General features: G+C 41.1%; 1 protein-coding gene and 1 long non-coding RNA gene across 5 annotated transcripts in view; one reads left to right on the top strand and one right to left on the bottom strand.

The window, feature by feature from the left end:
• Positions 1-13468, top strand: part of LOC132592644 (uncharacterized) — a 49651-nt gene that overhangs the window by 15359 nt on the left and 20824 nt on the right. The window lies entirely within an intron of this gene.
• Positions 6388-13468, bottom strand: part of LOC118083382 (teneurin-3) — a 271449-nt gene continuing 264368 nt past the window's right edge. For 3 of the 4 annotated variants that reach the window (XM_060278721.1, XM_060278718.1, XM_060278720.1), the window contains one exon: positions 6389-10789. In XM_060278721.1, the coding sequence (XP_060134704.1) occupies positions 10040-10789 (750 nt within the window). In that variant the 3' untranslated portion in view covers positions 6389-10039. Of the gene's footprint in view, positions 10790-13468 lie in introns of all 4 variants that reach the window. The other variant, XM_060278719.1, reaches the window with a different exon arrangement.

Genomic DNA, 13468 nt, shown 5'->3' with positions numbered 1-13468 from the left:
CTCAAAACAGATACACTGACTGGTACCCCAATAATAAACAAACTTATTGGGAAGCAATAAATTCAGGGGAATTTACTTCCAAATATAAGGGTGTTTAGGATTGCAGCTTTTGCAGGAGCTGATCATAGCATTGTTGTCATAGGATCCAACTCCTAGGGCAGAGGTACCTTCAGCCCCCCCAATAAAATATTTGAGGGGCCCGCCCCTCCCCCACAGTTGATGGGCATTGCCATTCAAATGGTGTGGGTGTGCCATGTCATGAGATTGATTATGCGGGATGGGGCTTACCTCACCCCCCAATATTTTATTCAAGTTGGTACCCCTGATGGTTGTAGAGATCCACCATTCTTATACTACACAGAGTCTGTTTGCACTCTGGCCTTGGTGAAAACTGGACTAAACTAGATGTGATGCTGGCAGATCTGTGTGCAAAAAGAGCTTTTGCCACTGAATCATTCGAGTGGCGGGTTGGGAGGCAATTTAAAAGTGTAGTACTTTGGGCAGGAGAAAGGAGTTGGAACCATCTGCTCTGCCTATGCTTTCCCTTGGGAGTCTACTTTTTACTAGCTATTCCTTCCCTGGTCATATACACCCATCAGAAGACACGTGGCTTTAAAATAGTTTCAGATGGAAAAGCAATAGTGGGGAAGGGCTCACCACCCATCCAGCCCCACGCTGTGTTTTGAAGCCTACCTTGATTTGTAGGGAAATGGTAGCACCTAAGTTTAACCTGTTGTCTTTGTCCATGGAGTCTTCTTGGCGGGGATACTGGAGTGGCTTGCCAGTTCCTGCTCCAGGTAAGTCCAACATGAGTCTGACCAGACTGCGGGAGGCAGTGGAAGACAGGAGTGCCTGGCGTGATCTCGTCCATGGGGTCACGAAGAGTCGGACCCAACTAAACAACAAAAAGTTTAACCTTGCCCCTGTTGTGGGTCCCTATTATGCATGAAATATATGGGAATAGAGTGCCAAGTCAGTAGAGGAGAGCACTGTGTTGGGTGGATGGGCAGGAATAATTGAAGATGGGTGACAAGGTATCTCAAGAGCTTCTGGACCTACTGGGAGCCCCCTTGAAACTACTCCTGTGTGACTGTCTCCACACAAGTGAACCATTTGTATGGACTGGCTTATGTTGTCCTTCCCATACCGCCATCAGAGATCTTCTGGAGGTGTAGCATGGAAAACATCCTGATTCTCATGGCAAGAACTGCACATGAATGCCTGGAATGGGCCATTTAAAGCGATCTCTCCATGAGAGCTATTCCATGTGCACAACATGTGTTCACCCGTCTTGTGAAGGTTATTTGAACCATCATACAGAATGCGATTGAAAATAATCTTTTAGCTATAAAATGCAACAGACAGATTCTGCCTCTGCTGTAGAATTCTCTGCAGTGGCTTTAAAACAAGCAACCCAGGGGAAGGCTCCCATTTTCTATTAAATCTGATAGGTTTTAGCGTAATTCCTGTGAAAAACCTATTGCTTTCATTGCCTTCTAAATTGTATGGGTACAATTTCAATGAGGGATAGAAACAACACATTCCCAGGGGGTCAAGTGTGAGTTTTCTGTTCCTAAGTGTCTCAGATTAATTAGATCCTGTAATTTCATCCCCTGGAACAATTTGCCAGTGCTAGTTATAGGACGTATCCAGTAATAGTGTTAAGGTAAAGGGTCCTAGTATTTGAATGAGTTTTGCTTCCTCAAAACTTGAGGCTTTTTTTAAGAAGACCTGAAAGTTGTTGACATATGGCTGCTCTAAGCTACATGGGAACAATGATTCACTTCGAACATTGTTCCTCGCCAGCAAAATTAGGTAAAACAATTAAAGTTGATTTGGCACTCCTACGCACCCCTCCCCCCTGGACATTTTGTGATAGGGAAAGTGATGAGGAAATTTACTGAGAAGCGTGGGATAACACTTGTTTGGTGCACTGTTGTATAACCTCTCAAGGAACAAATCAGGATAAATGCTCAACAAGCAGGTTATTCGGAAGTGACCTAGGAGCCACAGGCAACCAAACCAACTTCCTCCTCTGTAGTAGCCTCAATCATAGCTTTATAATATTTCCCCCTATCTTGGTCCCAAACGTATTAAGTTTGTTTTGTAGAAGCCATTGACTCTAAGATGCACCATTAGGTAATTGGTTAATTCTGGATCTATTTTTCCACTTATGGAGGACCCCAGGAATTCCTATTCCTCCATGGCATAATTTGAACTCAAGTTATTTAATAAAAAAGGTTTACTCAAAGTTATTAGTAACATGACCCTCATGCAAAAGTGGTGGTGGTGGTGGTGGTGGTGGGGAGAGTGACCGAGCACTAAAAAGACGTTAGATACTGGCCTAAAAACTTTGGGGTCTTCCTAAAAAAAGCTCAACTTTTGGGGTCTGCTGGTTTTTACCTTTTGAAATATGGCAACCCCAATTTAAATGTGCATATGGTGCTCCCTCGCTTCTGAAGAGAGCTCTCTCATTCCCTTCATTGGATGGGGCATGAGCGGAGCAGCCCCTACGTGATTGTCCAAGCCTCTGCTCACACAGGAGAGCCAGGTTCCCTTTAAGATGGGGTGATACCTGCCTGTTTGGTAGTAGCACCCCTATTCATGACATTTATTTATATGAATAATTTCCATATTACCTTAACTACAATAGTCCCCAAGTGGTTTATTAGGTTATAATACAAATAGGTCAAAACTACCTATAAAATCAGGGACCCAGGTGGCGCTGTGGGTTAAACCACTGAGCCTAGGGCTTGCTGATCAGAAGGTTGGCGGTTCGAATCCCTGTGACGGGGTGAGCTCCCGTTGCTTGGTCCCAGTTCCTGCCAACCTAGCAGTTCGAAAGCACGTCAAGGTACAAGTAGATAAATAGGAACCGCTACAGCGGGAAGGTAAACGGCGTTTCCGTGTGCTGCTCTGGTTTGCCAGAGGCGGCTTTGTCATGCTGGCCACATGACCTGGAAGCTGTACGCCGGCTCCCTCGGCCAATAATGCAAGATGAGCGCGCAACCCCAGAGTCGGTCACGACTGGACCTAATGGTCAGGGGTCCCTTTACCTTTTTACCTATAAAATAAAACTTCAGTTAAAAGGCCTACTTAAATGGGGAAAGTTTTCCAGTAGGCAGTGGAAGTCCTGTAGAAAGGAGGCCTATCTGACCTCAACTGGAAGAGGGACTTCCATAAAATTCAACCCACCAGACTAAACACATGCCCCCTGGTGGGTGTGAGCCATACATCCAAGGCATAGGGGACCACTAACCTTGAAGCTGGCCCGGTAGCATAGCAGCAGCCACCAGGGCATACTCTTGAGCATTGGAGTTATGTGTTTTCCCTTCTTCATTTTGTAATTTAACAATAACTTTAAATCTCTATATTCTATAAAATATATCCCTGTTTATACTTGCATAAATGCAAGTTGTGTAAATCTTCAGCAGTTATTTTTCTCCTTCTCAGTAGTTTGAAAAATTTGGCACTAAAGCACTTGTAAAGTCAACAATAAAGGCCATCTTGAAAATCATAGGCTGCTTCCCCTACTACCACTAAGACTAAGATTTCACTAGTCTTCCATTCTTGAGCAATATAGAGTACAAAAGAGGCTTGCTTTTTTTTTTGTTGCATTCTGTTGGCTAGACTTTTACATTTACAAGTGATGTTTATTTGTCGGGGTGCCAGCACATCAAACCTCCAGACAAAGGTTTGTGGGTTCTGATTGAATTTCTAGAACTTAAAAGCCAAAATTCCTTTTAACACACTTTAGAGACTTGTTAAAACACTGGTGGTCCAGGCAGTTCACAAACCATAGAGTCTATGCCATTGCTTCAGAGACCAAATACAGTTAATACTGTTGATTATTGTTGATTCCAAACTCGGAGTAGAACACCTTAGGTGGAATGCAACTTGTCAAATGAAAGGGCTGGGTAGGTACATATGGCTGCAATCTAAAAACAGATTGAGGGGGTCAAACTATGCATTTTGTCAAACACACACTTGTTTTCAACTGGCCATCTTCTTATCTAGCATGAATACTTGCAGTGGGTCTGGCTCTGGATCATAGTCATAGTCAATTTATTTTCTTTCCACCTCTTAAAGTTGTTTTCCTTAAAGGATTTTCAGTGTTAACAAGGGTACATACGATATCTGTGTTTCCAATTCATAGAGTCCTTTCTACAGGTCAGTTACATTCGGTGTGAGACACAGCTGTCGCAGACATTGTGAAGTTGGGGGGGGGGAGAGAAATAAAGGGGTAGTGATTTTTCATTCTTTGGCTTAGTGTATGTGCAGTTTTTTTGTGTCAGTGTTGTGAGGATACTGTAAGTTCTTTATTTTTCTGTTTGTTTTTGTTGGCGGTGCAAGAGATTGGAGAGCCCAGAGTATGGTTGGTTGCATTTAGGTGATTGCAGTAGGTTTTAGTTACAGGTAGGTAGCCGTGTTGGTCTGAGTCGAAGCAAAATAAAAAAATTCCTTCAGTAGCACCTTAAAGACCAACTAAGTTTTTATTTTGGTATGAGCTTTCGTGTGCATGCATGGTATCTGAAGAAGTGTGCATGCACACAAAAGCTCATACCAAAATAAAAACTTAGTTGGTCTTTAAGGTGCTACTGAAGGAATTTTTTTATTTTGCAGTAGGTTTTGTTTGTGTGTATGAGGGAGGTGGGGGTTGTTGGGTTAAATTAGTCCTATTGATTTGTATGCTTTCAGTGGGTTTATTGGGCTGTGTGTGTAATAAAGACAAGCCATATTCTATTTATTTATTTATATATATACCACATTTCCTACAAATACATTTGTGCTCAACGTGGTTCATAGGATATAGGAAATGCACAATAATAGTACAAAATTATAATAGAACCATAGTATGGCATTAAAAAAAACCCCAAACCTTTGTCATTTTCCTGATGAAAATCATGCCCAAGAACTACTTGCCCTTGAAAATTCTATTGGCTGCAATAGTACTTGTAACTATTTTTTTTAATATCTTGTTCTTTTGCACGAAGAGGCGAGATTGTTTTTTTGTACTCCCTCTTAGTGGAGAGGTCTGTTACCCAGGTCTTTATAACAGATATCTGATTGAGGTCTGGGATGATGGGAGTTACAGTCCAACAACAGGTAGAGAGCTACATATTCCCCACTGCAGACCTAAATGGATGTAGGCCAGGCTTGACAGGTGCTGCAGTGATGGGCATGCTTGCTTCACTGTTTACGAAGCACACAGTTCACCCTACCTCCAAGATACAGTGGTACATGTGAGTTTTAATCTGGGTTTCTGGTTCAGCATCTATAACTTCTTTGTCATCTATCTAATCTAGTCTGGGTCTGGATTCATTCAGCACACCCCTATCTGGTCATATGACCTAGCTCCCCACCCCAAAAGTGGCCCATTGCTGAGGCAGACCAAGCATTAAGAGAAAATGTGTTGTTTGGGCTACGATGTTTAATGTTTCCTTCAGTAAAATCAGTGTAGTATATACTCAGATAGTAAACTCTCATGACTCATATTTGAGACAAAATGTTGCTGCTGTCCTGAAGCTGGACTTGGCTCCAAGCTAGGATTTCCCCCCTTTTTATCAATAGTTTATTAGAGTTCTGGCAGTATTATAATAGGGCAATAATTATAGATTGGCTTAACACAGTTGTTCTAAGGATACGCTACAATGTGAAGCACTTTGAACATTCTTAAGTGTTACACACGTGTGAAGTATTGTAGTTCTGTTGTTGCTGCATTCAGTCATTACTCTATAAAAAAGTTAATAATGCTTTCAGGATGACATTATTTCCCCTTGTAAAATGGAAGATCTGTTTCTCTCATCTGTGTGAAAATACCAAGTCTGTAATCAGCATTTTTTTTTAAGGTGACATAGAATAACCAATTTGGGCTGGATGAGCATGTTTATCAAGCTACAGTTGTCACTACAAAGCAAATGTGATGAAATCTGCCTATTCTACCTAACATAAAAACATGCAGAGTGTTTTGAAGGCAGCACTTTTCAGCAAATGGTGTGAATATGGATTGAAGGCTCTTCAGGCCTTGAATGACTTATCAGTGTCAAACTGGTTGTATATAATCAGCTGCGTTAATTAAGTGCTGTGTTTTTTAATATGAAAGGGAATAAGCCTTCATTTTTCATTTTCTCTTAGCTTTATGATGCTTAACAATGTGAGGTGTGGTTAATGCTTCTGTAAAGTAGGCCACTAGAGAGATCCCATGGAGTAATTTGCCTTGCTGAGCTAGCACTGGGCCACTGGGCAGAGCAGGCAGGAAACAACTCCCAACTGGGCAGCAAATGAATCAATACTTGCAGTACTGGATCACTTTGCATCTACAAGTAGGAACAGAAAAGCAATAACACAGTTATAATGTCTGACACACATAGTTAAGAAAACAAATCTAAACACAGACACATTGGCTTGGCTTTTATTGGAAAGCCTAGATGCAATCTATAGTCATCAAGGTGTGGAAAAATTCAGGACACATATAAAGTTCAGAAGGCAAATTAAAAGAACAATACAAATCAGACAAAATTTACATTTCAAAATAGCATGAAAGCATTTTGCCTAAAATACTCTGAATCTCCTTTTTTTGTAGGGTATTTATTTTAATACATTTATTTCCAGTTCTTTTAAATTTTCTTGTTTACAAATCCCCCTAAGTCTCTGTCTCATGTAGGAGCATGTCCATCTCAGAATGATTGTTTTTCTCTTTAGTATATAGCTAGAGAAAAGGCAGCTGGTTGGGCCTTTATCTAAGTCTACATGACCATCAAGAGAAACTATAGTTTGGGGGCTACCCATGCCTAAACCAGGGAGAAAGAATAAGGGCACAGGAAGTAGAAGCTTTAATTCTATTCTGACGTAACACACTGGATATGTTTGCGGTATTCCAAACAAGTCAATAACATTCTACTACATTTTTTGAGCATGAACCTAATTCCACAGATAGAGCTGACAAACCTCTGATACAATGCTGTTAAATCCAAGTTAACAACAGAACTGCAATCCTCATACATTTCCCAGATTAAAAATAATATGTGAAATAATGGCACTGAGCTGTGGGTTTCATGAATCATAGTTGCTAAATTTGGGCTCTTTGAAGGTTGAAAAAATAAAAACAAACTTAACTGTTAATTTGCACTTTAATAAAATAACAGCTTTTATTCTAAATGTCAGCAGTTCTGTAGCTTCTACCCAAGGGGTACATGGATAGCAACAGCACTGATAGTGTGGATTCAGTAACTTGCTTGACCTACTCACAGCCTGTTTGACAAGACTCCTACTGTGCAGTTGAGAGCACACATAATACTATAGAATCTCGGTGCAGAAAGCAGTTAGGAAACTATTTTTATTCCATCCCTTCAGGTATTTAAGACACATTCACCTGCCATTTGTTGCCATTCTGCATACTGAGTACAGCACAATTAACCTTCCCCCCCCCCCAAACCCACCCCCACAATATTTTAGTCACTTTGTAGCTGAAAACAGCACTCGATATAAGGGATCTTATCCAGAAATACTGAGGAATGTGGGAAGGAGTAGCCCTAAAAATAAGATGCCCCTCTTTGTCTTTCCTTGCCCACTTACAAATGATGCAACCTCCCCCCACTGCATTTTTAATCAGGCATGGTTCAGTCCAGTTACAAGGGCTGAGCTTTTTGGAACTGGTGTAGTTATAAAATTTGATGAAGGGGCGGCATATGAGCAGAGGCCAGAAACCAAGGAATACTTCAATGCAGATTCTCTAGCACAGGAGGGCTTAGTGGGAAGTGCATATGTGAATGTTATTTTTTAATGTTATCTCTGCAAGTCTGAGGGGTAGTGTTTTTTTAATTTTAAAAAACCCCAGCACACTGGAAGCTGAGAGTCTCAGAATTTTGGAAGAGCGAATGAATTCTGTGCTACTGAAATAGAATGCATATTGTGAGATTACGTGACCTAGATTTCTCTGAAAGCAGTCTCAGGCATACTAAGAGCCACTGTCTCCCATTGATTTTATTTTGTTATATAGGTGCTGGGGTTCAAGCCTGCCAGAAAGCTCGACCATTTGTTATGAGTCTTCTATCCCCCCACCCTCAATATCAATATAAGATCAGGGACATGCACTTGGAACATATATCAGAAGCATCCCCCTTGATTGTTACTTCAGATGTTCCAGAGCAGATGCCCAGTATTGAAACCTGCCTCAAAAGGACTGATCTGGCCTGTGTTAACCTCTGCTGTTTGCATGTCTTGAGTCCAAACAGATTGGACTGTCCTTTCGAGCAGGTCATGCCAAACTGCAGTGCTATTTTTTCCTAGAAAAAGAGGTTCTGGAGCTCACCATGAACACCTCCCTTGTTCTCTTCTAATGGCAATGGCACCCACCTGAGAGGTGCCGGAACTGAGTTCCTGTGAGGTTCTAGCTGAAAAAAAGCCCTGCCAAACTGTATGGTAGCTTTATGATGTGGATTAGGCACTAAGTTAATACTCTCACCTTCCTTTTTCTTGCAATTCATATATACGGTATATATAGTGACTCTTTTTGGTGGACAAGAGGTTTAAAGGCTAGGGTATTAGTTTAACTTGCTTTTCCACCTACCCATGTTGTTCTGCGTTTTTCCAGTGAAATACTGAAAACCTTTCTTTCAGAAGACAGAGGCAGAAGCCCTGTCATTGTGGCAGCGAGCACTGCACCAATTTGCCATTCATGTACATCTGCAGAGCACCTGAGGCTGCAATCCTAAACTTGCTCATTAGAGAATGAGCCCCATTGAACACAATGAGACTAAACTCTCTGTGTAAACATGTATAGGATTGCTCCTTTCACCACATAACACAGCTTTACATCCCACATTTAAAAAATACATAACAGAGCCGCAAAATGAATAAATACACCTTTAGGGCTGGAAGAGGACAAGGCAAGCCCAGCCTACAAAAGTCTTCTACTGTCATACATAAATCTTATTGAGTTGCTCTCCCTCTTAGCAGCGAGTGGTGAGGGCCAAGCAGGGCACAGGAAGGGGGCGGAGTGGCTGCCCCCCACCAACCTTTCCCACGAGCAATTGAGAAAGAAAAATGCACTCTTTTTAAAGCTAATACAAAAATATTAACACTTCTGTCCATTAGTATACACTGTTATATCTCTACAATATAACTTTATACTGTACAGCTATAACATAACAAAAGGTGCAATTCCTTTAAAAAAATTCACACACTGCACATTTTTATCATTTTATTTTAAGTATAAACCTTTTTTAAACACTACATAAATTAACTCCTCTGAGACTAATATTTGATGTACAGTAAATTGTAATTCATATAAAAATCCATAAACAACTTGTCTCACATAATTTACAAAAAAAATCAAGGTTTCCTTTGCTGCTCTGTGACAAGGATTCTACTTGCCATCCCCCACCCCACCCAAGGCAAACCACGTTATCATTGTAAAATCCGTTATTAAATTCCCATTGTAGCATAAATTGCTTGTGCCAATGTCCTTTTAGAAAGAAGCACAGTTTAAAGCCATTGGGGTCCAGAAACAAGAGTTTTTGCCCCACATTTTAAAATGAACAAAGATATATACCACATCCTATGCAGAGAGAGGAAGAGAGCAAGAGAGAGAGGAGGAGAGAGAGACTAGTTTCTTTTAAGCAAAGGTCAACAATTTAGTAATATTTGGAAACACTGTATGGATCTGTTTCTTAGTTAAAAGACAGTGCCTCAAAAGAATAGGAAGCTTGTTGCAAACCCTTTAGGTCTTCCTTGTAATACTTTCAGTCCAACTCGAGTGCAGCGATATGCATATGTAAACATATTCTTTAAAGCAGATCACCTTTAAGGTCATTCAGAGTAGGGAAAAACAACTCCCAGTTTTTCTTTTTAGCAATATCATTCTTCTGGAAGGCTCTCTCTCTTCGTTGTAGAGTCTTATTGGATTGTGCTACAGAAAAATCTGAGCAAAGGTGTACATTTAGGCTCAAGTAGTAATGCAGCAAAACAATTTGGTCTCCCTCTCAGAAGACACTGGTACAGGGTCAGTCTCTTTGGCAGCCCAGGCTCAACCAGTGTGTTACCTCTTTCCAATCTCACTTTGCCTAAGGAACTGTATATTGTTAGCGCTGTCTGCTAATTCGGGGTATTGCTCCACGGAGAGTACATAGTACCCATCATATCCTTGGACTTTTCCAGCACTCAACAGTTGCCTCTTCTCCCCTTCTGTCCATAACCTGGCACCCTCCTCTCCATCTCTCACTCTTTGTTGTTCTCTGGCCCAGGCATTGGAAAGAGCCCTTTGCCTAGCCTGCTCTAATATCCGTGCCTTCTCCTCATCAAGTGTCATGCCGTAGCGGACATGAAGAGCCAGTGCGCCATACTGCATTTCAACATCGGCAAACCTACGAGTCCTGCCGTTCACTACAGTGGTAGACTGGGAAACGGTGACGTTGATACCATTTTCTAGGGCCTTCCGTCCACTAGTCAGTCTCAGTGTGCCCAGGTCACTTTCTGGTGAGGTGGTCTTGATGAAATAGTGTGTGTCCTTTCCTTCAATGGTGAAATGTAGGTTTTCCAGGTAGTATGCATTGTTCAGAACAGCTGCCACCTTGATACAATCCTCGTTTGCAATGTTAAGCACATTAGTCTGCACTTTGCCTTGATTGACAGCCAGCATAACCCCTTTCCCAATCAAAGACTTCACAGTTGCGAACCACAATTTCTCGCCGCTGGGTCTGCGCTTGCTGATCTGGACTTCTGCCATCTTTCCTAGGGACAGGAAAGCCTTTGCTTGCCTTGCCACTTGTTGTTGCACTCCAGAAATTGGCTGAAAACAAGAACAGACAGAAGTTTTACAAACCATCTGTAGCCCCTAGATTCCAACAGTCATGCATTTATTGGCACAATGCCTGGAGCTAACAATAGGATATGCCACAACCGACACTGCCAGAGAGTTAATTGAATCCACATACTGAATTCCACTGTTACAAGTGCTATTTTGTTTGATACTGTTTGATGTTTTTCTCATTTTTGTCTGTCTCTTTTAGAATCCAAAAAAAGAGTCTCTAGCACTGAATCACTCCAAAGAAATTTAAAAGGTGGTACATAAAGGATTATTATGCTTAATACTTGGCATTTGCACAAGTATATCGTATGTTAATACATCATGAAACCAGTTGTACAAAGCTGTAGCGTAAACATTTTCCAGATGGGGAAATGGAGGCAGTGAGGCTAAGTAGCTTGCAAAAAGCTACAGAGACAAATAAATGTAAGGCAAGGGTTAAAATGAAAAAAAAACTTATTTAGATTTAGCTAAGCTCACAGTGCAGCTAAGCTCTTACCTTACAGACAAAAAAAATTGTTTGAAAGGATTATTGCACTTGTTATTGATCTATACATTTCTAGCAATTTCCCTCCGAATCATCCCTATTGCAGAAATGCTGAAAGACCTAAGATGATGATCATGAGTTTCCTCGCACATTACATCACTTACGTAATAACTGCGCTGTTATATTCTATTATCCAACGTGGAAACATAAGCTAGGCGGTGATAAACCTATTGTAGGCTTCTTGTCATTTACCTTGAACATTTAATGCTTCTCATAAAGCGAAGTTACATACATAATTGGTTGAAGTGGCACTTATTAAGTGAGGAGTGGATCACTTAATAATATGTCTCCACTGGCATTCAATAACCAAGGTCCATTTCCTTTTGCCCTGTGTGGAGGTGTGTTCATATTTAAAAGCACTTAAAAGGCATTAATTTGCTCATTCACCTAGTTATAACATAAAGAGAAAAATTTCAAAGCTTTCAAAGACCCAATGTTTGATTGGAATGTGGTCACAGAGAGTGGTACCAAAAGTTGAGTGAATTGAGGGATGAGCAGACTGTGCCAGGGAACATTTCCCTCTGCCATGGGCAGTGTTCCCTCTTAGGCAATTTTCCGGTGGCTGCACAGCAGTGGTGGGTGGGGCAATGAGAGTGACTCTTATCTTTTGTACAGCAGAATACAATGCAGCCGCATATAAGCCAGAGGTTTCTACACATGCATCTCTCCAGGCAAGTGAGAGCCGTTATTACAGTTCAAAGACACATTCCAGTCAAACTACAGGAGGAGGGATTAGTGCAGGATCAGTGGTGGGTGTGGGCTGAGGAGGGGGCATGACCCGAGGAGGCCTAAATTTGGCACCTGGGCCTGAAGTGCCTGACTCCTAGACTAAGCAGGTGGAAGTTGTGGGTGGCTATTGAGCCAGGAAAGGACAGAGCAGAAGGGGAAGAGCCGTGGCTCAGTGGTTGACGACATGCTCTGAATGCAAATGGTTGTTAGGTTCAATCCACAGCATCACCAGGCAGAACTGGGAGAGGCCCCATCTGAGAATCGCTGCCAGTCTGTGTTGCCAGTACTGAGCTAGCTAGATCAATGGTCTGATTTGGTATAAATGGTCCTATGTTCCTGTGACCTACAATGCAAGAAAATGGAGGAGAGAATAAGCTAGAGGCATTTCTCCAATGCACTCGCTCCTCCTGTGTACATACAGGGCCTGTGCACAGGAAAAGAAAGTATATGCTGATACAGTTTTATGGGTTGTGTGAATATGGTTTCTGCTGTGAGAGAATACAGCTTGGGAAACTGATGCAGGTGGTGGCTTCTTGACCTATATAGCATGTGAAACCATCCTGGTTCTTTAATTTAAAAACCAGAGAAGTTACAAAGATCCTTTAGAACAATTGTCATGAGTGAGCAACTGTTCTAAAGTTTCTCATTCCCTGCCAGTAACTGAAAACTTGATGGCGCATGGCCTTTTGATCTTTGAACAGTTAAGATTTATAATCACTATTTTCTTAAATACCAGATAGGGTTTTTCTGTTTTACATTCCATTTATTTTTGTCCATCATTTAAACTGGCTTCATATTTCTGGACCGCAGGAGATTCCCCCCCCGCCCCAAGAAATTTCATAAGCACCTAGAGTTTTTTTGGCTCTTATGAAATGTAATGGGTTTTACCTGAGGTAATTTCACATTCAATATTTTATCTTCACATATAAAACATGGTTAATATTAAAGAGAAGTAAAATTGTACTGGTGCTTGGTATGCATAATTTATATCACCTGTTCTTCTGTTTATTTCACAGTCTATTTTTTATTACAGTGTTCACTTTCTGCCTTGAGGCAGGGTGCTGGTATAAAACCAATCTCCAGAGCTTCCACTGGGAAAGTTACAATTCTAAAAAAGGGTTTCAAAATACTATTATTTATTGATTAGGTCTATCCTTCTTCCTATTTTAGTCTGCATTATGAAAAGCCAATTAGGATATGTTGAAATTCAGATCTAATCTTTAGCAAATGCACCAAGCAAGAGCAGAATTAGCATCTAGTCTATGGATACCTTGTGAATAAAAAATAGTCTTTACAAAGTGCATTTAAATATTTTTCTAATGCCACGTAAGCCCTTGAGGATTATAGAGCTCAAACAGCATGGTGTCCTTTATTCAATTTTGACACAG

This window comes from Zootoca vivipara, chromosome 9 (genome assembly GCF_963506605.1).
Source record: "Zootoca vivipara chromosome 9, rZooViv1.1, whole genome shotgun sequence".
Taxonomy (NCBI): domain Eukaryota; kingdom Metazoa; phylum Chordata; class Lepidosauria; order Squamata; family Lacertidae; genus Zootoca; species Zootoca vivipara.
Note: the sequence above shows the minus strand (reverse complement) of the source record. Positions and strands in the feature narration are given on the sequence as shown.